The sequence below is a fragment of the Emydura macquarii genome, unplaced genomic scaffold (assembly GCF_026122565.2).
Source record: "Emydura macquarii macquarii isolate MOO-44397 ecotype Brisbane River unplaced genomic scaffold, CSIRO-AGI_Emac_v2 contig_3220, whole genome shotgun sequence".
In the NCBI taxonomy this organism is placed as follows: domain Eukaryota; kingdom Metazoa; phylum Chordata; order Testudines; family Chelidae; genus Emydura; species Emydura macquarii.
The window spans coordinates 1,772,755-1,799,727 of record NW_027133357.1 but is presented as its reverse complement, the minus strand read 5'-3'; the positions used below and the strand labels follow the sequence as shown (position 1 = coordinate 1,799,727).

The window sequence follows — 26,973 nt, the reverse complement described above, 5'->3', positions numbered from 1 at the left end:
CTCTGGTTCGGTTTCCCCTCACGCCAGGGGCTGTCCCCCTCCCCCACACACCAGGGGCTCTCTGGGCATTCCCATTCTCTCCCCCATCAATAGTTTCTATTTCTCTTTTTTTTTTTTTTTTTTTTTTGGGGGGGGGGGGGCGGGCCCACACACACGGGGGGAGGAGCGACCACAGGGGCCAGGCGGAGCGGGGTGGGGCGTTGCTAAGCGCAGCGGACGCCTCTCCTTCGTCTCCCACCCTCCCTCACGGGCACTGTGGCCTGATGCCGATGACGTCAGCGCACCCGCCCGCGCGGACGGATGACGTCATCGCCCCCGTGTCTCGTCCCGGCCGGGCGGTTGGTTGGAGCTCTCGCGAGATGGGGCCCGAGGAGCCGGATTCCGGAGCCGGACGCTGGGCGGTACCGGGGTGAGCGCGGCGCCCCGCCGCCGCTCGGAGTCGGGACATGGCCCCGAGGAGCCGGCCCGTCGCGAATCCCGCCGACATGCGCCGGAGAGGGGCCCGCAAGCGCCTCAAGTTCCGGGCCGACGACGTCTGCTCCGAGCGGGGTGAGGGCGCCTGGTCCCCCCCTCTCCCCCCGGCCCCGTCCCGCCGTCAGGCCCCTTCCCCGGGTGGTGGGGGGCGCCCCTTCGCTCAGTCAGTCCCCGGTTGCCATGGAGCCCCCCTGACGCCTCCCCCCTTCTCTCGCCCTGCCAGTGACGGTGGCGGATTACGCCAACTCCGACCCGGCCGTCGTCAAGTCCGGGCGCGTGAAGAAAGCGGTGGCCAACGCGGTGCAGCAGGAAGGTGAGTCGGGCCGGGCCGGGCTATGCTGTGCGCGGCCCCTGGCCTGGCGAGCGCCTGGACCCTGACCCCTGCACCTCCTTGTGGAAATCCGGGCGCTTATTTTGCGGCTTAAACGGAAGCGGAGCTTTTTTGGAAAATCTGGTCCCGAGTATTGTATTTGCGTTGCCCTAACGCCTGTTAGTCCCGGCCATGGACCCAGGGCCCCGCTGTGCCAGGTGCTGGACAAACACACAACAAAAAGACAGGCCCTGCCCTACAGAGCTGACAATCTAAGGGCCTGTCTACACTGAAGCTCGACAGCTGCACCCTGCAGCGTAGACACCGCCCATGTCGATGGGAAGGGTTCTCCTGTTGGTGTAGGTAATCCCCCTCCCTGACAAGCTGTAGTTAGTTCAATGGAAAAATTCTTCTGTCAACCCAGCGCTCTCTGCATTGGGGTTAGGTTGGCTTAGCTAGGCTGCTCGGTGGTGTGGATTTTTTCATACCCCTGAGCAACATAGTTAAGCCAACTTAATTTTCTAGTGTAGACCAGGCCTAAGTAATTTACCCAGGAGGTAAATGTGTAGCAGAGTTGGAAATCAAACCTAGATCCAGAAGGCATGTCTTATGTCTGTTGCAAGAACTCTGCTTCTCTCTTGACTGATGCGGAGGATACTGTTGTTAAGAAATTTTTAATGTTTTGCTAGTTTACATCAAATTTCCTAGTGAAAAAGCACTTATGTGGAGTGTGCTTAAGCTAATGTTGCTGAAATCCTTCCCCTTGTTACAGGTGGTGTTTTTCTCTTTTGAGGGTATCCCTGGTATCTTTTTGATCGCAGAAATTGTCTCTTTAACTAGGCAGTGTCTCAGAGGGCTGTTGCAATCAATAGTCTGTGCTGTCAACATCCGCTCTTAGATTTTCAGCTACTCAGGGCAATGAAAACAATCTGAACCAACTTGTGAATTGTTTAGTTGTAGGTTGGTTAAAATAAAGATTCTTCTTCCCGTTCTTAAATGTAAATAGTCATATGTGGAATGAGAGAGATGAATTTATTGACTCTACTGACAAAAGCTAAGGACTTGTCCACATGGGGAAATTTACCAATATAATTATGCCACTATAGTTATATACTTCCAATGTGACATAAGCTTAATTAGAAAAATGCGCTTCTGTTCTGAAATGAGTGTCCACACAGGGAGCTATTCTGGTATAGTAATGCTGAAAAAATTTCCCCATGCAGACAAGTCCTAAGAGACATGGAGCAGATGCCAAATGAAACAAATGCAGGAACATTACAACATATGGACTTAGACAGGAAAATGTGAAAACTGATAGCACAGGGACACATCACTTTGAAACTTCCACTTTTAAAAGAGAGTTCTATGTAGTTCATTTAGATTAGCCCCCCTCCCGCCATGTGTCCTCAACCTATATATAAAAAAAGTAATGTTACTGCTTTCTTTCTCTTCTCTGTTGCTATGAAATATCCACATATAGTCAAAATCATTTCCCCCTCTACAGGGAAGCCATGGCACTGGTTGCATCCAAAATGCTGTTAAATGTACAAAATAAACTGAAAAAAAGAGCTGTTTTCTTTAATTTTTTTTCAGTTACAGTAATTTTATGTGCTACAAGAACCTCTGCACATAAACATTTCAGAAAGAAATGTGATTTTTTTTTTTAAGTTACTGATGTCCTTCTACATAAACTGCAAAGTGAACCTGTTTTTACCACTGTCACAATTTCAGGGTAGCTGCAAGGAATAACCACTTAGGTTTCAAGCCTCTAGCCTTCACCTGTCTCTGGACAGGGACCCACATCCCACTCCCTTCTGACTGGCAGGTTAGGCTGCAGTCTCCATGCACTCATTGGACATGTCTACACAGCTCATGAAAGTTAGCCTCCTAGCCAGGGTCAACAGACTTGAGCTAGGGGGCCTCGTGCTCTATACATAGTTGGGAGTGCTTTGAAGTTGAGGCTTGGGCTCTGACGCTAGGGGCAGGATTGTTAGTTTGTAGTGGGGTTGTGGTAACTTTCATCCCTTGGAGTTGAGTACAATCTCTGGCCCACAATGATAGATAAAACATTCATAAATTTAATACAATATGGTCTCCTAAGATATTGCATGTGTTTGCAATATCTGTCTCAACTACTGTCTAAACAGCTGAGAAAGTATACATTTGAGTTTATCAGGTAATCTTCCAAACAGTCCCTTCTTATATTTGAGAGATTCTCCTCTTCCCACCCCAAGTGATCACTTGAACTCCACTTTCCCTTTCAAAAACTCCCTCTTTGAGTGAAAGCTCCCCAGATGTGTTCTGTCTCACTTGCACACCTCTTGTGCTGTAAGATAGCACAGTCTCCTTTCTCTCTCTTTGTCTCCCCTTCTTGTTAGGGTTTGAACAACATCCCTTACTTGAATCCTTGTGGTTTACTCTGGCATTTCCCATATCATCTTATTCTGTAGAATGTCCCAGTCTTGCAGGTATTGAATCCCCTTCACTGTAGAGTGAGCCTTCTATGGGTTATGTATGCTGGAGCCCTCTCTTACTGACATATTTGTTGTTACAAAACTTCTTTATAAACTGAGGTTCAGCGTAGCTGGAATTCATCTGCACATTGCAATGCCCTGAGGCAATATGTGCATTTTATTCTGTGATGACTGTCTGGGCTTTCACACCACCACCTTCTAGAAGCTAGAGGTTCTATCATCTCTCCTTAGCTTGGTGTTTGGAATATGTATGCAGGTATAAGGTAAAAGAGGGAGGATGATGATAATCCCTCACCACATGGCTTCAGTGGAACAGCATCTGGAATATGGCATTCTGTTCTGGATACCTCATAACCTGAAGAATCTTGACACATTGGCAAGAAATTGAACTAAAAATAAGGATCAGGAGCCTGGGAGGTATTCACGTAAAGTATAGGAAAGGTGTTTACTCAAAGGAAGGAGAGGACTTATGTTGTGTGATATGTAGGGGTATAACTAGAATGAATAGGATAAAATTAAAAGAAACATTTCCTAACAGTAAGATGCCTCACTGTGGAATACCCTTCCAAGGGTGGTTGTGGAGAAAGCAACGATGAATACACTGTATGGGATAATTTTGCATTCACCCTCTGAGGATGGAATAGATGTGATCACCTAAGTGTTTCTTTTTTTGAACTCTTATGATAAATTGGGTTTCTGTAGTGAATGAAAGAGGCCTGGTGGGATTATACAGCTGATAAATTACAAGAACTCTAATACAGTTTTTACTCATCAAATCTTTCCTGCATCTTTAGCTATGCACGCTTCTTTGTCTTCCCTTAGTGTTAGTACATCCTGTCCGTTGTCATACAGGAAAATAGAACATGAATTCAGGCCTTGTAGAGATGACACAGGGTCTTTACAAAGCTGAAAATGGGCAGGAAGAGTTCCACAGGACAAGAAAGTCTGTCATATGCAGAAGACCAATTAGCTCTGTCAGAGGAGCAGGTAGCTTCATTCAGAACTCCCCATCATTCCAGTTATGCCATTGAGATCATTAGTAAGCATCCACTCTTAAAACGTCAGAAGAAATATCCTTTCTTGTATATTAGCAATGACCACTCATGTAGATGCCTCTCAAACAACTGCAGTTAGTGCTCGCAGACCCTAACCAGCTAATGTTACTTCTCTTAGCCCTGGTCTACGCTTACCTGGAGATTCAGCGGCAGTTAACAGGAGTTACGCAGACTACGCAGAGTAGCTTGCATAACTCCCGTCGACTGCTGTGCTTCCCTTCTGCGCGCCGTCTTCATTGCACTGCGCCGATGGGAACAGTGTTCCCGTCGATGCAGCGCTACACTACTTGAGGGGGTGGTTTTACTCAGTCGATTTCCTGGTCGACTGAGCGGGTCTACACTGACCGCTCAATCAATCTGGCGGTGGCGACTTTGCCGCCGTCAGTATAGACATACCCATAGTGTACTTAATGTGTGTGTAATGTATTTCTTCTGGTTCTAGTAAAATCCCTCTGTGGTTTGGAAGCTTCACGTGTTCCTGCTGAGGAAGTGCTCTCAGTGACTTGGGAATCCTGTGACAGTAGTGATGAAATGGATGCTCAGGAAAGCACCAATGAGAGAACTGCTTCTAGAAAAAAGAAAAGCAAGAGGCACAAAGGTATGAGACTCTCGCTCACCTGGTCAGCTCTGCAGGGTCCTTGCTGGGATTGTCTTCTGCATTTGCCAAGCTACTAACTGCTATTTATGATCAGCAATGTGTCTCTTTGAAGAGTTCTGTGAAGTGTGTTTGTGTGAGTGTGCATGTGCTCCTGTGCACAAAAGCTTAATCAAAGGAATGCCAAGGGTCATACTTTGCCAGGTGGCAGACATGGTCTCACAATCCTGAATAATCCTCATCTCCTCTTTCCTACTGAAGGTGGATTGTTGCATTTGATTGAATCAGGCCTAATTGGTTGATTTCAATCATGTATGTGCTGCAGATACAAACTTTCCTGAAACACTATATAAAATCCTACATTTATGCAACATTAAAGGAAACCTGAAAAGACAAAAACACTGTGCCTTATTTATTACTTTGATGTCTAAATAGAGCATCCCTCCCTTTTTAAAAGAAAAATAAAGGGTGGTGAGTGCCTAATTGTTTTGTTTATATCAATATCTGTTCTTGTTGGAGGATTCCTTGAATGACTAGAGAACAGAAGTGAGAGCTCCGACAGCCCTCAGTTTAAGGCGTTGGGTGTTGTATCTTTCACACAGAGCTTATCTCCCTATTGTTTGTTAGGAATGTGAGTTAAATAGGTTTTAATAAAACAGATTTAAACAGTCAGCTAAAAATTGCTGTCCTTTTCACTTGCATCTATTCCATTCTCATATCTCTTGGGATGTTCTGCTAGCTCTGAGAAATAACATTGCAAACATGAAAGCAGTCAAGAAATATAAAAGATTGGGGTTCCATTAGCAACATTAATGCTGCAACTTTTGCTGTTAAGTTACACATTTAGCAGTTGAAGCAATGATTGAAATTCTATAAATGGGCATAGTGGCGAGATTAATGTTCATATTAGAAACTTAAAGTGCAGTTATAGCCTGAAAAGTGACTGTAAACTGACACTACTTTCCAGCAGGCTAGGCCCAGTGGGTATTGGAATTAGAGCTGTTGATATGCCGCTAAAGTTAAAATTTAACTTTTTTAGCTGCTGTCAGCCTTACAGAATTAACACAGCTCAGGCTCGTTCATCTTCAGCAGAGCTATTAACTAAGTTTGATTATCAGGTCCAACCTCATTGTCTTTATATTACGATTTCCATTACATCTGTGTAATCCTGTGGAAGACACAGAGTTGCACATCTATAACTGAGAGCAGCATTGGCTCTGGATAATCCTTATTGCTGGCAATAATGCATGAGCTTGAAAGAACCCAACTTGACTCAAAATTCCCAGGCTGAGTTTGTGGGGATGGCAGTTCATAAAAAGATATTAGGATGCCTTTTGGGGTCCGCTGAGCAAATTTGGAGCAAAGGACCCACTTTTTTACAGAGTCACTTCCTGGTAAAGCTGTGCTTCAGCAATTCTATCTTGTGCAACTCAGTAGGACGTAAGTTGTACCATAGTGTAAATAAGCTACATAGCTGCAATACTGTGGACACAGGATTATGCAACTTCACAGTGCAATGAGTAATATCCTAGCTGAAATTGAAACAGAATTTAATTGCACGTACTTGAGAGGAAAAGCGTAAGTTTTTATAAAGTAATATAGTTAATTTTAAAGAAATGGACTTCTGTGGCCCTTTCCATCTGAGAATCATAAAGCATTTTAGAAACAATAATGAATTTAGCTTCACAGCACTTCTTCTGTAAGCTAAGAAACAATTGCCCATTTTACAGATGAAGAAACTGAGGCCTAGAGATTTTCCAGGAGAAGAAGAATGGCCCAATGGTGAGGCTGATACCCCAGGACTTGAGAGACCTGAGTTCAATTTTTTGCTCTGCCACAGACTTCCTGTTTGACCTTGAGCATGTCAGTTTTTAATCTGTCTCTCTGCCTCAGTTCTCTGTCTGTGCAGTGGATAAGGCTGTTAGAAAATCCTGGGCTGTGATTTCGTTGCAGAAACCACAGGTTTTTATAGTAGCTGCAAATTTGAGTGGCGTCACTACTCTGTGTGCCTGGTCAAAACACACACAAATTTGGCCCAGCCACTCCTGTCACGCTTGCCTTTGGGAGCCAAGCAGGACACCTGGTGTCTCTTCTGTGCCGCTGCCCTGCCTTCTTATAGCCTTAACAATGGGAATAATAGCACCTCCCTACCTCACCAGGTGTGAGTGACGATAAATATCTTAAAGATTGTGAGGCACTCAGTATTTTAGCCTACAGAACTACTAAACCTCTAAGGTAAAAAAGGAGCAGATTTTTTTACAATGCTTTTACCATCATAAAGAAGCAAAAAGATGCTGAAGACAAAGTGGCACAACTCAATGGAAGAGCCAAGATCTCCTTGACTTTGTCATGAGTTTTAATCTGAAGACTATCATTCCTCCCCAATGTCTATCCTTCCTTGAGGATTAGCTATAGGTTAAGTTTGAAATCTTTCGGCCTCGTACAGCCCTAGTTTGACAGGATGTGCAAAGTGATTTATATTATCAGTTTTAATCATGATTTAAATCAGCAAGCAGGGAAAGCCTTGAATTTTTTTTTTTTTTTTTAAATCATCGTTTTTAATCATGTTTTGCATTTGTACTTTTTATTTATTTTCCTAATAAAAGTTGATTCTTACTGGTTTGTAAACATTAGAGCAAGTTTAGTTGCAACTAAATATAGCCTTTACACTAAATTTGGTACTTCTTTTTGCTAACCAGGAAGATGCACTATATCTGTACGCATTTATTTTAACAAATATGTAGCTTAATTTATATTCTGATTCTTAATTTTTACATTTATTATGGTAGAAAATGGTGAATGATTCATTTCTTATGTACTAGATGTTTTGATAAGCTTTTTAATAATCATGTTTTACAGTTAAAACTGATTTATTAAACAAAGGAAATATTGTGTAGTTAATAAATTGAACTGGTTGTTTCTGGTCATCATGTCCTTCAAGATTTTAGAGCTAGCAGAGCTTACCTTCTCACACCGAGTTTTTATTCATAGATGGAATGAAGAAAATAGCTTTCCAGCTTTTTCAACTCCCAACCAGTGTCTCAACTTTAAATGAACTAATAATTGAACTGAACTGGTTGAATAAACTGAAATGAAGAAAATATTCTCTGGAATTGAAAAAAAGCTACTCTTGTGTAAAAAGCTAGTTTAGTATTTCAACAAACTTTGGTTTCAGGTGCTCAGCCAGTGAGTGACCTGACATTCTTTAAAACTTGGCAGCAAATATTTACTGCTTAATATTTTCTGTTTAATTTAAATAATTTTTATAGATTTTTGAAAGTTTAGGCCTAAACTTAAGTTGTCAATTTCAAGTTTAATTGTAAATTATAGCCATTTATTTTTTAAAAATAAACTTGTATTTATTTTAATTTAAAAAAATCCTATTTGGGGATTTAAAAAAACACCAGTTTTACCCACCCTGATTGCATTCAAATGAAAGTTCTTTCCCACATTTATGAATGCTGAATAAGGCCTTTAGAATCTCTTTGAGCTATCCGTGTCCCAAAAGGTATCTTAACTTTTAAAATTTGAGCAAAATCCACCAGCATTTCTAGTATTATATTGGTTGGAAAAAAATGTGCATTCTGCACAGGTATTGATAGGTGCATTTGAAAACACCTTAGGAATTAAACAACGCTATGTCTACACTAGCACTTTTGTCGGTCAGAGATGTGAAAAAACCCACCCTCCTGACTAACAGAAGCTTTACCGACAAGCACTGGTGTGTAGAGTGCTATGTTGGTGTGAGATGCTCTTCTGCTGACATAGCTATTGCCACTCGTTGGGGGTGGTTTAATTATGGCAACAGAAGAGCTCTCTCCCATCAGCATAGAGCAGCTATACGGGAGACCTTATAGTGGTGCAGCTGCAGCAGTACAGCTATGCTGCTGTAAGGTCTCTAGTGTAGACATAGTCCAAGTATGTAGAGCTTTTTAGCATCAGTGTAGCAGTTTCAAGAGTGTTGTGTGAGTGCAAATGGATTATTAATGAGCTGAGCAGCCTTCTAAAAGTGTTTGCTATCCTGGAAGCTGTAATTGAAATGTGGATAAAACAGAGCACCTTTAAAGGTGGATTACACAATAGATGATGTCAAAAAAGGAAACTTTAAACTGTGCTCCAGTGAAGAATGCATTTCTTTCTTCCTTCCTTCATTTGTTTATGCTGATAGTGAAATGCTGAAGATCCCCTGAAACACTAGCGTGGCCTATGGGCAGACCTACACTTAAAAAGCTGCAGCGGTGCAGCTGTGCTGCTGCTGTGCTTTAGTGAAGATGCTACTACGACAATGGGAGAGCGTCTCCTGTCTGCCTAGCTACTCCACCTCTGGTTAGATTGGTATAACTGCGGTGCTCAGTGTGTGGATTTTTCACATCCTTGAGTGAGGTAGTTCTACGGATATAAGTATCTGTCCTGGCTTTGGTATGTAAAAATGGTCCATCCTCAAACACTTATTTCCAAGTCTCTTAGGAAGGCTAGCATTGTATGAGATCTGGTGTAACCGGATACCAGTGCTTCCTAACGCTGCTCTGATGCCTCTTAAAAACAAAGAACTGAGACACAGGCAGCAGCAGTAGTCTCCATGGGGTAGCACTATCTTGGAGTTCAGGTACCTTTAGCCTTAAGTTTCTTCATGATGAACCACTGTTATTGAATGAGTGGTTAGAATGAAAACATACAGACTCAGCCCGTCTTTGGTTAAAGTGACCTCTCTCTGCTGTCCCACCGCCACAGCCACCTCATTCAGTCACCTCATTTACAGTGTGTGTAGTGTAGAGGAAGAGAGATTCATGCTGCTCACTAATTGGTGCAACTGATAGGTTGTGATGCACTTGCAGAATAGTGCCAAACAGAGGGGAGCCAATAAGCCCAATTTGCTTGCCTTAAGATTTATAAGCAAGGAGCTATTTGTATTACACTAATGTGTGTTTGTTACATTTAGAAAACCCCGATGAGGCTGTTGGAGAGGAATATCCCATTGATATCTGGCTGTTGCTGGCCTCCTACATACGTCCAGAAGATACAGTGAAATTTTCTCTAATTTGCAAGAAAGCCTGGACTGTCACTTGCACTGCTGCCTTTTGGACCAGACTCTACAGAAGGTGCGACCACAAAGAGTTTGTAAATGTACTCTTCAGTATCTGTGGATGTCTCCAGCAGTGTCTGACCAGAATTTGCTGCAGAGCTATTAATAGGGATCTGTCTCCTAATTGGGTCTGTCAGCATGTTAACCAGTGGAACATAGTTCTTTTTGAACGTGGATGCAGCATATTTACTTCTGTTTGACCTCTGAAATCTTTGTCAATCTATAACTGGTGGTGATTAACATCCTATCTCCTAGTCTGAACTGTTTCTGTTAAATGTTGCTGTTCAGAGAACTTTAAATAGTATTTCTTAAGAGATCTGCTTCCTAGCCAGTCTGTTTCACAGTCTGAAAATAGCCACTATTTTATGATCTTCCTGAATGTCTAATCCAAGATTTAAAAATGTAGTGAGTTCTAAATGTCAAGGCCTAAACACTCAAAAGAATATCGTACCCATAAGAGTACATCTGCTGTGAAAAGCTCTCACAAAATGCCTACAGGAAAGTAATGGCATTGCCTCATTTTGAAGCGTTAATTTTTGAGGTGATATTTTGCCTCTTGGTCTCAAGCATTAGTTGCAGTGATTTGCCCATAAATTAACAAGGGGCAGAACTTAATGAAATTAAAGGCACTGTATCTGACTGTGCTGGACTTAAGGGGGAACCAGGAAGATGGTAGAAGAGGGAGATAGTAAGGAAGAGGAAATAGATGGAGAGCATACAGATGCAAGTTCACTAAGTAGAAGTTCAAACTTCTTCTTCTGTTCACATCCTTGACTTCTTTTTCATTGGGGGAGATTTATATTTATTCTTATTATTAAGCATATTATTTATCAGACAAAATCAGTGTTTTTTCCCTATTTGTATTCTTGCCAGTTTTCTGTGCTCTGCTTCTCAACCTCTTTGTATTCTGTGCCACCCACCAAAGATACTAGAGATCTTGATAAGTCTCACTCTGCAGTCTTGGCATACTGTGGTGCAAAGACGTCTTGAGGCTGGTAGGCCATCTAATGCAGAAATGGTATTGTTGCTGGTGCTCAGGACGCCAGCTATATGTGGAGAGGCAATGTGAAGCCAAGAGATGTCAATGGGTGATGTGGTATAAAAGCAGAGCTCACCCACTGGTTCAGTTACCTTCTTTAACACTTATTTTGTAGTTCTCTGGGATTTACCTGAAATTCAGTACAGTTACGACTTTTCAAGGGATTTTGGGTTTGTCCCTCTTTCCTATAGACACTACACTCTGGATGCGTACCTGCCTCTCCGTTTGCGGCCAGAATCGATGGAAAGGCTGCACTGCCTCCGTGCATGTGTCATCCGTTCATTATACCACATGTATGAACCTTTTGCTTCTCGAGTCTCCAGGAATCCAGCTATTCCAGAGACTACACCCAGCACTTTAAAAAATTCCAAAGTAAGTGGCAATGTTTGGAGAAGTGAACTAAACTGTGTTGAGCTCATACACTCTCTCTGCTTTTTGTTCTTCCCCTTTCAGAGAAATAAATCTGATTCAGATGGGCCCTAATGAAATACATACACTGGGTCAGTGATATACATAGGAAGAGTCTGACTTCAGAAGTTTTATCAATCACCTGTGTTTATTTAGTCCCTAGCACAATGGGGTCATGGTCTGTTACTGTGACTCCAAAGCACTCCAGTAATACAAATTAGGAAAATGTTATTTTACATTAATGGAAGTCCTAACTGTCACTGACATAATCCACAATTGTCCCCTTTCCTCCTGTACACAACCCAGTCTCCAAAAGATGTTTGAGTTAGGTAGGCATTTTCGTTTACTAGTGCAGTTGTAACTACATTATTTTGGAATGTTTCTTCTGGGGCAATGGAAGAGCATAAGTGCCACTGACAGCCTCTAAAAGGAGAGTCCTTTTATACCACACTCCTGCACACCATTGTGTTTGGTTTCTGTGAAGGGGGAAGGGTAGTGAGGCCGGGAGCATGGCTGGTGTGAGAAACAAGTGCATGCTTTGGGGTGTGGCTGTGCAGTTGGCGGGGAAGATGGGGAGGAATTGCCTGTTATGTTCTTGGTCAAAACCACACTGCAATCCTTGCTTGGAGCATTTGTGTATCTGGTCCTCTTTGTCACTGTTTATCCTTAACCCCTCGTTCTCTCTGTTTCTAGCCTGCTTTGATTTACTGGTGGCTGACACTTGGCAAGCCAGCTTGGTTTTTGGTCTCAAAAGGAGGGGTTTTGGTTGGACACGGTATGCCAGTGATACTCAGACGGAGGCTTGGGAGCTGCAGGTGGCTCTTTAATATATCTCCTGGACCTCTTTGCAGCACATATTAAAACACTGATTTAATTATTAACCAACCAAGATGCTTTTACTATGTTATTAACCAGTTGTGGAACACTTGGTCAGTTACTTTGCTGTGAGAATAATATATATAAAAATAATAAATGAAACAGTGAATTCACACTACAGTAATGTTAATTGCTAATTTGGCTCTTGAACCACTGAGGTCTGAGTATCACTACTCTATGCAAAATTCAACAAATCCATTTCTTTGCTGTGTGACACCCCTACTGCTTCTCTCCCTCCCCATGGGAAGACACTGCTAAGTGGCAAGTTGCCCTGAGATCAGACTGAGAACAGCCAGCAGCAACAGGATGGTCGTGCTGCAGGTCAGGATTAAGGTGCGTTTGCAGCCTTGTGTGCAGAAGGACTCTGCACCTGTTTGCTCCTTGAACTATAAGTTCTTTTCCTGAATATCATATTCAGGCAGTGTCTTTCTAAAAAAGAAGGAAACAACTACTGTTCCACTAACCTGTTATATTCTCAGTCCCTCTGAATCTAACCACCTGTCAGAGCAGCCTATACATTCCTATCCATCTTTTGGACTGATAATAGACATCACTCCCACCCCCGCTGGAAGGGTCAGTGTCTGGTATTCATTCATGTTCACATCATAACGGCTTTGGTGCCCACTGCTGGTCTTCTACCATACTAATAGTTTTGTAAAGATTCCTTGTGTGTAATACTTTTTTATTACCATTCACTTAAAAAAGGAAATTAAATGACGATAAGCCTTTGTTAGAATAACAGTAGAGGTCTGACTTCAACCCATCAAAGCACACAAATGCCCTTGTATGTCTGGTCCCACTGTGTCTCCATGTTCCTGGACTACAGACTGTGTCCCTTTTGTTCCATGTGCTGCAATACCTAAGCACAAAGGTGTATGTTGAGTGAGACCTTATGTTTCCTCCATGATTTCTTGCTTTCATGGGTTTCGGTTAGACCCTTAGGGGTCTGTAAACACTCACGGGAGATGCTCGTGTAAACTGCATGCAGTGAAGGGAGACTCAGACCCCTACGTTACTGAATCCAGCCTTTCCTCTTTAATTTCCTTTCTTCTTTCTCTAGAGTAGCTTGTGTGGGACATGGGAGCCGTTGTGGTGTCAGCAGAAGTGTTTGCCCTTTAAAGACACCCCCATTAATTTTGGTGGAGCAGCAGGCCATATGGTGCACGTCTGAAGGGCAGGACGGCTGACATGCGGATGACATCCTCTGCCCCTTAGGAGGTACTTACCGTTTTGTGCTTAACTATTTTCCATGATCACATGAGCTGTTCGATGAAGCTGTGTCTGTGAAGGCATGTGCTGGCTCTGGGTCTCTAGACGTACACACACTGACTCTGATCAAACTAGCCTGCTAAAATAGCCATGTGGCATGTCATCACATGTGGCGGGAGGGGCTAGCCTTCCGAGTACAACCCCGTCAGAAGGGGCCCTAGGTAGGTACTTGGGCAGCTAGCCTGAGCTGCCACCAGGACCACGCTGTTGTTTTTAGCATGCTAGCCTGATTAGAGCTAGCACATGTAGGTTTGCCCACCTGGGAATTATGTCTTCAGCTGCAGTGTAGATGTACTTGGAAAATGAATGATAAACTCAACTGAAAATGGAATTAAGCCCAGCAGTATCTCCCGCATGCCCCCTGCTGAGCAACATCCAGGGAGCAGTCAGGATTGTAATCAGTTAGAACTGCTACCTGGTTGGAGAGATCATTCAGCCCATGCTCCTGACCTTAACTGCCCTTCAGCTTTGTGTTTCACCTGTAGGGGATTCACCACTGCAGAGATCCTTCTAAGACACCTGTCTATGGATATGATTCAGAAGTGAAGTGAAAGGTCTCATATCACTGCACAGCCACATGGGAGGAGTGATCCAGGCTTGGTAGCAAGAGGAGTCACGTGGGTCCCTCATCCCCAACTAGAATTAAATTGCATTAAAATGGTGCAGATTGCAGCAGTCCTTGTTGTTCGTTGTTTCATCCATGAAAGTAATTAGTGCTGGTGCAGCATCTCAGTTTGAGCGCCTTAGTGACTGAAGCTAGCAGGTACAGCATTGGCAGATAAGTTTCCCCACATTGACCCAGAAGAGGCCTTAATTTTGACCTAGAGAGACCATTTATGGGTGAGAGGGGAGTTTTCTCCATGACTCATGCCATTCTTTTTGTTCCTGCTGAAACTGTTAACAGGACCACTTAAGGCCAATTGTGATGGAAGGTAACTTTTGTGATGTGGACACTTACTCTCTGGCAACTGGATTGAGATTTGCCAGACTCTCTCCTTATTCGCCACTGAATGGCTGTGAGATGACAACAACTCTATTTCCCTCCCTCTCACTTTAATACAGTAGTTCTGCCAAGACTCTCCTATTTCATGGAGCATTGCATGCCAGGACATCGAATCCCACAGGCTGTAAGGTTGTATAAAGGGAAGGGCAGTCACAGGTTACACTATAGAACACCTGAGATACATTTGCCAGGAAAGCCATGCTTGGTTGCCTCTGGCATAGAGGCAGTGAAGTGTCTGACTCCATGTATTCATCCTCCTTTAGAAAAGAAGCAGCGTTCCGGGCCATCTGTTGAATTGCACTGCCGAAGCTTTGCATTGTGTTTTTGAAATACTATCACGTTGCCCTAATGGAGGGGAGTAGGACCTTGAGTGCTACAGATGCGCATCTCAATACTGAAGTGCCTCTCCCTGCCCCAGCTCTGTCAGCTCAATCCAATCGCTTTTAACATTTGCCTCTCTCCTCTCTTTATTTTTTACTCCTCCTTTCCCATGATCTGCTGTTTGCTCTCCCTCATTTCTGCTCTGTTTGGAGTGTGAGCTGAATGCATAAATTAACTTGAGACGTTATCAATTTAATTTGACTGCTCCATGTTGTGTGGTGAGGAGCAAAGTCCATTCTGCATTCCTCTTCTGTGTGGAAAGGGTGAGTGGAGCGGAGGGCTTGCTGCTTGTCTGGCCAGAGCACAGGTGCTGTGTCACCCTCTGGTATAGCAAGGTTGCCGTCTTCTGACTGGCAAATGGAAAATGCCAAGTATGCATTAATGTATGTAGAGTAGTCGAAGCTGTGTTGGTCCCAGGATATTAGAGAGAAGATGGTGGTCCAATAAAAGATATTACTTCACCCGTCTTGTGTCTCAGATATGCATTAATGTAACTAATGGGAGCTGACTGCTATCATCTCTTCAGCTGCTCCTTTGGTTTGAAGTGTAAGCTTTCTTTGCCTGTGTTGAAATTCACTAAAAAAAGGAATAATTAACTCTCCAAGAGTCTCATAATCTACTGTATTTTTTTTCCATAACAGTGTCTGCTTTTCTGGTGCAGAAAGATTGAAGGGAACAGACAAGAACCAATGTGGGAATTTAACTTCAAGTTCAAAAAGCAGGTATGAAAGCTAACTACTTGCCAGTGAAATATCAGGGCCAGGGTAGCAGATTTTGAAGCAGTAATTTTTTTTTTTCTGGAGTTACTATTGATGGGGGCAGTAGATCAATGGAAATCTGATCTCATGATAAAAGAAACACATATTGCCAAATGCATAGGAGGTCTGGTAAGTCACTTGTGAAGCTGCTGAGTAGGAAAACTTAGAGCGAGCAGGAGGCAAGTCTTGCTGCTTCAAAACAGGCCAAAATTTTCAATCTTGAGTGTCTAAAGATTTAGATCTCTACATCCATATTTAAGCTCCTGATTCCTTTCCCCTATACCAAGGTGCTGAATATCTGCAGCTCCAAATACCTTCAGTGGGGCATTCTGGTGACTCAGCTCCCCTGAAAAGCCAGCCGCTTTGATTTAGTGGCCTAAATTTAGGGACCCAAGTTTCAAATGTCTTGCATTAATGTCTTTTGTCTCTTCTCATGAAAAGCTTTTCCAAAGCTAACAAAACCAACCCTTTTATCCGGAGGTGACACTAATCTTCATGAAACCGTCCTTTAACCAGACTCAGGATAAACCTGTAATACTGAGCACCTTATCAGGACCTCTGAAGTCTGTCTTCAAAGAGACAGTCTAGCAAACCCTCTGCCCAAGGGTTTTCATTGGACATGTAAACCTTTTGCCTTAACAGCTGGGTGTTAGGCAGGAATCCATTGCTGAGCCAGGATGGTCTCTAGATGTAATGTAAAATTTTCTGGTCGGCTTTAATTTAGTTGAATGAACCTGTATGTCTCTTTCTGTAAAGCCTCCCAGACTTAAGAGTAACTGTTGTAAAGGTCTTCAACCACCTGTTCAGTATGAGGATGTTCACACAAATCCTGATCAGGATTGCTGTCTGCTGCAGATCACCACCCTCAACTTCATTTTCCTGCCAGTCGTCATGGGTATGATATTTACCATGGTAAGTGTTGAGAAATCTGCTAGTTAACATTACACATAGCTCTATAGAAATGTGCTAAGAAAATGGTCTGGCCATTACCTCTTGTCTGTAAATTTTGCTTCACCAGCAGACTGACTAATATGCATTTCCTTACTGCATTGGGGCCCTCACTCAAGGATCTCTTCAGTTTAGTTTCTGCAAGTCACTAAACTCTCATGGTTGGTGTAGACTCATGGCACCAGTCCTTAAGGCCCCACTAGAAGAAACTATTTGACAGCTATGTTTAAGGTTAAGATTTTGTCACGGTTATTTTTAGTAAAAGTCAAGTTGAGGTCTGTGACTTTCATGACATAATCGTATCCTCAGCTGTGTTCAATGAAATGTGCTCCTGGGGGAAGGGATGATAGTGATGATGATTTGTATTATCATAGTGCCTAGGAGTCCTAGTCCAGCAGCACTTGATGGGAAATTAGGCATTTTCTGGAAGCAGGACCTAGATATCTATTAAGGAGATTGTTCATTTTCTTCCCCGCAGTTCACAATAAACGTGAGCACTGACATGAGACATCACAGAGTGAGGATGGTGTTCCAGGATTCTCCAGTTCTGAATGGCAAGAAGCCCCGACTTGACCAAGGAGTACAAGTTGTCCTGGATCCCGTGCATAGTGTGCGCCTCTTGGATTGGTGGCACCCACAGTACCCCTTTTCTCTGAAAGCTTAGCGTGCTGCTGCTGCATCTGTGAGCAGCCACAGGCTGACTGTATTTGTCAGGCGGAAGAGAATGTCTAGGGACTGGGAAACCGTTTTTATTTCCTGAATAAATTCTCCAATCTCCTTACAAATGAGTAAAGCTGCAATGCCAGTCTCTCTCTCTAATTTCCAGCCAGTAACGGACAGAATCAAGTGTAAAATGGAAATGATTTGTAAACTGCTTTTTATGTAAAGTTCATATTTTATGATTTGAAAGAAGCACCATGGAACTGTTAATTTAAAATCCTTTTGGTGTTAACGAAAGTCATGCTGTTTTCTGTTGTGCAAAGGAAGCAGAAAGTTTGCTTCCAGATCTAATGTGGTCAGAAGGAGTTTCACAGACCAAGTGTCAATGAAATCATTGTTTGTCTTACTGTAGCAGAATCAAACTTAAATATTGCATTATTATCCAACCACTGATGCACCTAGTGAAACAGCAGTGTCAATCACTAGTCCTGCTTCACTATCTAATCTGCATGAGCACAAAAAAGGCATAAATGATCAAGGAAAGAGATTAGTTTAAATGGGAGCTGTAAATGCAAATGTGTGTGTTGATAAGGTAAAGAAACACTAAACACTGATGCTCTCTTTAAGAAGGAGACTCTAAAACAAATAGAGAATGGAAAGGCTCTAGTGGTATGAGGGAACTAAACAAAAACTAACCACATCAATTAGTAAGTGCTCAGACTTCAGGCATTAGAGGAATAAGATAGTCTGTGAAGTAAGCTAACAATGTTTGGAGTTGATGACTGTGGGAAACCTATTATCAGCAATGAGGAAGTATCCTGTCCCATCAGACAAATGAACTACGTGGGAAAGATAAACCCAAACCTTCCCCAACCCTTCTGGCTCTGTACCCAAATGGATTCAGGTGTGAGTTTTATGTAGAACTATTAAATTCCATGGGCAAATATTATGCATCTTATGAAGGGAAGAAAAACTTCATAATTCTACCTAAAATCCTCTGATTTTTGAGCCTGAATGGATTTGGGATAATAGCTCCCCTGACACTAGGGGCAGTACAGTCTCATTGCAAGTACATCTGCATAAGGGACCGTGGATGGGGCTGAGTACAGGGTGAGTTGATGCCCTGAAGTAACTACTGATGAGAACCGGGTATTCTATTGTGCAGCTTATCAGTGGAGATGAACCTAGTTAGCTTATCTGTCCTATTTTAAACTAAATCTTGTGTTCTGCAGGAGAGAGGCAAGAAGTATTTCTGTACATGATCCACAGTAAATGTGATAGCATGTCCTTGAAGGAGGTTGCTGGGACAGATCAGCTGGCATAGGTTAAAAAAAAAAAAAAGGGGGGGGGGGATTCTCCCTTCCCTGTTTGAATCCAGTATGTAAATACCCAAATGGTTGTACCTGTTTTATGTAGCTGTATCAGTGCTGGTGTTTTGAATATGTTCCTGTAATCACTTAAATCAGCACAGATAGTTTATCTGTTCCAAGCATATTTCTGTTGTGGCAAACCCTCAACATTCACTCCTTCGCCTTTCCTGTATGTCCTATATTAAGAAGATAACAGGCAAGTTGTTTTGAAACCCAAATGCTCTGCTCGGTATTTTGTATACACCTTAGATGGAAAATCTATCCTGTTTGGTTGGAATTTAAAGAGTCAGTTCATGAAATATACCATGATGGCCAGTTGCATTCCTATGGTCGTGGCTCTAAGCTATATCTCAGTAGTTCTTCAAGTGATTGCATGTGTGCATTCCACTCTTGGTGTATGCATGCCCTGGGCACAGTCATGTTTCCTTCTGATACTTGTTGGGGCAGCTTGAGAGCCCTCTGCATGCTGGTATAAAGGGCTGAGCTGCCCCAGAGCCCCATTCAGTTCCTTCTCACTTATCACCTGTGACAGTTGTTGGAATTGCTTGGCTTGCCTTAGCAGGTGCTCTATGTACAGTTCATAAACTTCTTGTAAATAGTTATCAGTTTTATGGTTACTTATGGTTTTGTAACTCCCGTCCACTACTGCCAAATCGCCAAGTAAGTGTAGACCAGGGCTTAGTGACTAGTAAGTGCTAAACGTAGAGTTAGTTTTCTTTTCTGGGCCCCAGATCTGGGGTTTCTAGTTTTTGGTACTGAGGGATGCCTCGGTCACCAGGCTTCAAGCCCTGTGTCTCTTTTCTGGGCCGCTGTCCATAAATGACCTGCCCTCAAGCTGTTTGAAGTGTTTGGGGGAAGGTCATATTTGCGATCATTGCAAAGACTCCAAGCCAAGGACTAAAAAAGACAGAAGCCAGGCTGAAGTTGTTGCTTATGGAGGCAGCTTTGAGACCTCCTTAAGAACTTAGCTGTTCTGACTCAGCACCAAGGTTTTGTTAGGAGTGTGCCTCCTATACTGCTTGAGACCCAACACCGCTTGCCCTCTCCAGTGCCTAAGAAGAGGCTCTAGACGCTAAGGGAGGAAGATTGCCCACACCTAAATCTAATAAGCATGTGGATAAGACTAGAATGCAGCCAAAATCCAAGTTCTCCTCAGGTGGCACCAGAATAGGCACCATTGACTCTGGCATGGAGGCAGGCACCATTGAATCCAGGGCCAAAAGTGGCACTTTCTACATCTCAAAACTGTCTCTACCAACGCTGAAGGCATCTGCAACCGTGAGAGATCTGCTGAGCCTGCTAGTAGCTTGCAGTGAAGGCACTGCGCTCCCAGTACCAGCAGAGAGAAGGGTGCCAGTATCGTTGTGGCAGTACTTAGTCCTGTGCCTCAGACTTCCCGCCCATCAGTATCATTAAAAGGGAAGCCTGCTGTGTTAGCTGCTCTACATTCGACGCCAACTTGGCACCATTCTCTGACACCCTCAGGAGCAGCCCTGTTTGGTCTGCACAGGGTGATTCATCTTCCTCTGAATTGGGGATTAGTTCCTGTGATTCCCAGCATCAGAGCCAATCATGCTACTCCCCTTGGGTGGTTACTACCTGAGTTGCCTCAAGATCCTTCTGGTGGCATGGGATTGGGTATGTCCCTGGGACCTGCCACTGGTCCAGTGCTGGCTTCATACGCCTTTCCTGACGAGGCAGTTTCCTTCGGAGGCAGCTCACCTCCTCCCGATGATTCTAGAGCTCACCAAGAAATGCCCTCTGTCTTCCCTACAATGTCACAGTCTGGGTTCATCACAAATGCTTTCCTCCTATCCTGGTCAAACAAGCTCTGCTACATTTTTCCTCCAGTTTCACACCGACACTGATTGTTGCTAAAGATCAAACGGGACCATGCCTGGATTATTCTAATAGCCCCAGCGTGGCTTTGGCAGCATGGGTTGTCCATTTCTGGATCTGTCAGTGGAGGCTCTGATATTGCTTCCTTTGGACCCAGACATAATTTCACAGGATCATGGTCAGCTGCTCCACCCAAACGTGCGGGCCCTTTGTTTAAGAGCCTGGAGGCTCCCTGGCTAGCTCCTAGAGGGGAGTCTTGCTCGGAGCAAGTTTGGTATGTCTTGTTAAATAGCAGAAAGCCTTCCATCAGGGCTACTTGCATTTCAATGTGGAAGCAGTTCTTCATCTAGCTTCATCAGTTCAGGGTTTTGCTAACACAGTCCTCAATCTATCCTATCCTGGCTTTTCCATTGCACCTAGAACATCAAGGTTTGGCAGTTCTATCAAGGTCCACTTAGCAGCAATTTTGGTTTTCCATCCGTATTTGGACACCCGTTCTGTTTTTTTCTCACACTATGTCAGTCAGATTTTTGAAAGGGCTAGAATGGTTGTACCCTCCCTGATACTTGAGCTTAGTTTTGTCAAAGCTAAAAAGGCCTCTGTTTGAGCCATTAGCAACATGCTCCTTACTAAACCCATCAATGAAGGTGGCATTTTGGTAGCCATCACGTTGGCCAGGAGAGTCTCTGAGCTACACGTTCCGACATCTGAACCTTGTACAACTTTCTTTAAGGATAAACTATATCTGTGCCCTCATCCAAGACCTCTCTAAAGTGCTGTCTAACTTTCGTATTAACCAATAGACTTACTTACCTACGTTTTATCCAAAACCACGCTCCCAACAGATAGGAGTAGTGCCTGCACGCCCTAGATATTAGAAGAGCTTTGGTGTTCTACGTAGACAGGACTAAACAGTTCGGTTTGCAACCCAACTAATTATGGCCTTCACAGACAGGATGAATGGTCCCTTTGCAGAGAGTTTCATTATGGATAGCTTCCTGTGGTTGTGTACATTAATGACCTGGCTGGCATTTCCCTGCTGAGCAAGGTAACTGTGCCTTTGACAAGATATGCAAGAAACGCCGCTGAGGCTGCCTATTAAGTCATCCAGGACATTTGTACAATGGCAAGCTGATCTTCAGTCCACACCTTTCCATCCCATTGTGCCATCACTCCGCACTCTAGAGACAACAATCAGTTTGGGTGAGCTGTGCTCCAGCTTGTGTGCACATAGACTCCAGTTCCTCCAGCTGCTTTATGACTTGAATCACCAAGAGTGGAATGCATATGTGCAATCTCTCAAAGAAAAGTCAGTTACTAACCTTCCGTAACTTGTTCTTTGAGATGTGTTGCATGTGTGCATTCTGCAACCCATCCTCCTGCCCTTTTGCATTGGAGTTGTCTAGCAAGAAGGGACTGATGGGCCAGCTGGGCCCTTTATACTGGCATGCAGTGGTGTGTGATGGCAGAAGGCACTCAAGCTGCCCCAATGGGTATCACTGAGGGAAAATATTCTGACAACCGCATGCTGGGCACTTGTACAACAAGAGTAGAATGGAGGAGCACTGAGTAGGGAAAGTGCTGCAGTGTTTGCGTTTCTAGGGTTGTGTGTAAAGGCTGAAATGCCAAAGAAACATTTTAAGAGCGATGCAGTTAGAGTGGATGTATAAAATGCCTGTGTGAGGTTACTCAAATAGCTTGGCTAAACGCTATAAAGTACCTTATTACAGGACAGACTTGGGCACTGGGTTGCTTGAGATGGTGGAAGGCATGGGTTAATAGCCCTGGGGCTCGCTTTCAGTTTCCAGTGCAATTTCTAAAGCTCATGCTTCAGGGTTTCAGCCAGCCACCGCCAACGGTCAGGAAGGGATCCCCCCATGTATTCTGCAAGAGGTTTTTTATCAGGGCTGGCTATGTCTGGAGATGGGACATTGGGCAGGTTGGGCCAGTGCTCAGATGGCTCCGAGCATTCTCTCAGGTGCTTGGCTGGCTGGCTCTTGTTCACATGATCGGGACTAGCTGATCTCCATATGTGGGTTTGGGAAAGAGTTCCCCCCCAGGTCAGTCTGGCAGTGATCTTGGGATTTTTTTATCTTCCTCTGCAGGGTATGGGTCATTTGTCAGGATTATTTGGGCATATCCCACTTAATCTCCTATCATTATGGGGGCCTCAATCTCTCCTATTCTCTGCCTGTGGCACATAATAGTCTAGTCCCCTGTATACTGTTATTCTTTGGTCTTATTTCAGTTGTTGGGTTTAGTGTGGAGGTGGTGGCCGGTGATGTGCAGGAGGTTATGACTAGATGATTCAGTGGTCCCTTCTGGCTTAAACTCTATGACTAACTCAGACTATCGAGCCATCAGTGATTGTTATATAGATACATATTTTTAAAGGTAATGAGATTTTTGACAGTTTGTCCTGCCATTCCTGGGTCTTGGATCAGAACTCCACACACACCTTTCTCAGCCAGACAGGCATTACCAATGGTGGGAAGTCTGTTGTCGTGTGTGCTTGCAAAGTCCCTATAACATTTCTTTAAGGCACATGCTTCGAGCTGTTTTTATTTTGTGCATATGTCCTTGTCTATCAGTGATCTATGACTACCACCCTGAATCCAGTAGAAGTAGACAAACTTTGGTAAGGAAATGGAGTTTTCTAGCTTTCTTTAGAGCAGATACGTGTACCTAATCTAATAGTTGTGTCCTTAGTGTGGAAGATTAGCTTCACAGGAGCTGGGAGAGGTCAATACATGGCTCATCACACAGAGGAAGAAAGTTGTTTGCTGCTGAAAGATTTATGGCTCTTTTTCCGACATCGTAACTGGGCCTTGATTGGTTGGCACTGCTTGTTGCGTTCCAGACTTTCCATAGTCCCTGAATCCTTTCAGTTTCAGCTCATGAGATCGTGAAGTGGGGACTGCAAGAGTCATTCAGTTAGGAGCCCCAAATATAGTGGGAAGGAGTAGTGCGTGAGGGAGACTTTGCTAATAGCCCTGTTTTATCCAAAGTGCTCCATTCTGTAACCTACCAGCCATGCATTCTGCCAAAGGAAGATACCCCAGGTGAAGGTGAAGTGCATGTCCATTCTTGGAGAGCAATAGTTCCAGTTTAAACATTTTTCTTGACTCTGTAGAGAAATAGTTCTACATCATCTAACACTGCTCCCAGGATTCTTTGTGCTTGAAGCACATCTCTCAGAATGGCTCCTGGGCTTCCCTTCACTCTCAGGAGTGGGCAAACACCAGGGCCATGGGCACCACTTTGTCAATACTGTTTATCTGCATGTCTCTTAGTAAAAGCCGCCTGCTGAGAGGTACTGTAGAAAAGTGGCAAATGGAGCCTCGCTCTGACCCATATAAAACTATAGGCTTGGCAGAATTGGATTTACGCGCCCCCCCCTCCCCCCCCAATTTTGAACTATTTTCATTTTCACAGTTGTGGGAAATGAATGGGGGGTAGGATATGGGTAGTTCTAATAGCAGGGCTGCAGGAGTCTCACTGCCCAGCCGAGTGGCCCGAGATATGCGGGTGCAGGGGCTGCATCTGGGACTGTAAGGAGTCTGAGCCCATGGCCAAGAGGGAAGCTACCCTACCTCTGAATGGCTGCTACCCAGGGTCGGCCATCACACACCCAGTCGGTGAGTGGGGAGTGACAGTGGAACTGCAGAGGGCTCCCCGTTCACCACAGGGCCAGTGACACCAGATCCCTACAGGCACTAGGTTCAGGGCAGACCCCACCTAGGGACTTATTAATGGATATTTTTTCATCTATTTCTGTATGCCAGCGAAACTGACGTTTACCAGTGACTAACAATTTAAATCAAATCCTGCCAAACTTCATATCTAATCCTGCCTCCTCTCCTGAGGTGAGTGGTCCCTGTTTTATCACTCTGTGAGCTCTCTGGATAATATTTCCTGCTTCTCTATTAATGCTGCCCAAACACATGAGAATTGTCCAGGACGTTACTCACTCTTCTGAAAGGCTATTCGTTGTCAGCCCCTTCACTATATCCCCTCGGAGCTGGCTCTGGGCCAGGACTGTACAAATGGCAACCTCTCAGCTGTAAAGCGCACTGCTTGCCATGCCTGTGTGTTGATTGATGAGATGTTTCCTGCTGATCGAAGCGCCACACTTGGAATAAAAAGCTCTTTCTTTAGATGGGGAGGCATCCTCATATAACATAGGTTGCTGTCTGCTGCACATGAGTTTTATGAACAAGCTCCCGTTGCAAGAAAAATATATAGATGACAAAACTGCAGTGTCTTGCTGGGTAGTTTAAAGAGGGTTTATTTAGAGCTGAGCGAATAAATGATTTTTTCGGTTCAGTGGCTGAAATAAAAAAAAATCTCCCGGCCTGCCCCCCAGATTAAGTTGGGATCGACCTGAAACAGAAACTTTGTTTTTCTCAACAGAAGGAAAAATGGAAACAATTAGGTTCAGGTCAAATGAATGTCTGAAAAAATTTCCCCTTCCCAGGTTTATTTTCATATCATTAAAAGTCCTGTTGTGTGTGCTACTGTGGTGACAGGAAGAAGAGCAGGGGTGAGCACTGGCTGGTCCAGCGTCTATTGTCCTTTAGACCAGTTACCGGAGGAGGATGTGTCACATATAACCCCCATCATTTCAATGTGTGCAGGAGTAGCTCCATTGTACTGGCAGCATAACTGAGTACTTAGATGTGGCAGGTTCTTTCGGATGGACAGTGGGGCTGAGATTTGACTCTGCCATAGAGTTCTAGGTTCAGTTCCCAGCCTGTGTAGCCCCTCCCTGGAGTAGTGGACAAGGGTTGTAAAGGGCACAGAATTATCAGCCCTGAGTGCACCTGCCCCAGTTTTTAGGCTGAAGTGCTAGAGTAGACCAGCAGGCGAGGGGCAGAGTCCGGAGTCAGAACTGCATTTGGGGGACGCTCAAACCCGGGCAGCAGTGTCTGGAACTCTGTTCTCCTCTGCACTTATCCACCCACAATGCCCTACCTGGAATCATGCAACAGCCAAGTCACGTGAGATGCCAACAACTGCCTTGGTGGCAGGAGAGAGGCCTGCACCAGCATGAGGCAGGGGAAAGTGTGCAAAAAGCATTTCGATGTACAATGAGAAGTTACAGGAGAGCAGGTACGGAATGCACAATAGCCTCCCGTAGAGGTCTGTGGGGACCCCGGCCCACCAGCAGTGCCTTGTGCAGCCCTTGGTCAGTCCTGCTCCCGTTGCACTCAGAGGAATGAAGCAGAGGAGATAGAAGGGTTTTGCCCAGCTGCGAGAAGGGGAAAAGCAGTCATCCATCTGCATCCATTCACACTGATAGTAGGTGGAATGTACAGGAGCCACATGCCACGGAATATGTCAGCCTGCCTATGGGTCCCCCAAGGAAAGGAAACCACTTCTCCTTGCTGGAAGCGACCGTTGGACAGGCCCCAAATGAATTGAATTGATTTATTGGCCAAGGATCCCCAAATGTCAGTGCATTGTGCTCACAGGGGAGTCAGTCCTGGAGCTCTGTCTGCTCCCTCTTGTGCTGGTGCTTTCTCATCAAAGGCAGTTGGGGTTCATTCGTCACTGTTTCTGTTAGGTGAAATGTAGCCATGTCCTGCTGCAGAGAGTAAATCCCTCTGTGCTGGGGCTGGGAAGAGGTTGACCTTCCTGTTAGGGTGACCAGATAGCTAGTGTGAAAAATCAGGAGAGGTGTGTTTGGGGGGGGCAATAGAGGCTTATATAAGAACAAGCCCCAAATATTGGGACTGTCCCTATAAAATCAGGACATCTGATCACCCTACTTCCTGCTGTTCTGGAGGAGACAGAGCAGCCCATGCTTCTGGGAGCCGAGTGGCTGAGACCCTGCTGGCAGTGATGGTGTTGGCCTGCAGGGGTCGGTGCATCCCAGAGCCCCGGCTGCTGGGGGGAAAGAACACTGGGCAAGCTTGCGCTGAATGGCTTGTTTGAGCAGAACTGGGGTCTCGGATTGTGAGCTCTTGTGCAGGGCCAGTGCCTTCTTGTGAGTGCAGATGGTGCCTAACACGTCAGGGCGCTCCTGGCATCTGGTGTTATACCACTGAAACCCAGACGTCTCCATTTCTTTGCCCCCCCCCCCACCCTGCCTGCCTAAAAATCCCTTTACCGTTGGTTAGAGAGACGCAGCCTCAAGGAGGAAGAGAACCTGGAATCTAAGAGTTGCTCCACTGTGGCAAAGGGGAATCCCAGGCCTGCGATCTTCAGGGTATGATGCGGGGTGTCCGTCTCTCCCCTTGCCCATGATGCTTCTTCCCAGCTTTGCTGCTGCGAACTCCAGCTGCTACTGTACTCTTCATGTTACAATAGCAGCATGGTACAAACACGGGACAAGAGGTGATTTCTGCCCCCAGGGCACATGCAGACAACAGGTGGGAAGGAGGAAGGAAGCCCCGTTGAATCTGTTTTAGAGATGGAGAGACAAAGGG

General features: G+C 44.5%; 1 protein-coding gene across 1 annotated transcript; it reads left to right on the top strand.

Moving 5' to 3' along the window:
- The first annotated feature begins 352 nt into the window (after positions 1-352).
- Positions 353-19,271, top strand: TMEM183A (transmembrane protein 183A). Its single transcript, XM_067531607.1, has 8 exons — positions 353-549; positions 698-787; positions 4,756-4,911; positions 9,848-10,007; positions 11,222-11,402; positions 15,609-15,689; positions 16,482-16,637; positions 17,152-19,271. The coding sequence occupies exons 1-8, from the start codon at positions 447-449 to the stop codon at positions 17,335-17,337; spliced, it is 1,113 nt and encodes a 370-aa protein (XP_067387708.1). The 5' UTR covers positions 353-446; the 3' UTR covers positions 17,338-19,271.
- The last annotated feature ends 7,702 nt before the right edge of the window (positions 19,272-26,973 follow it).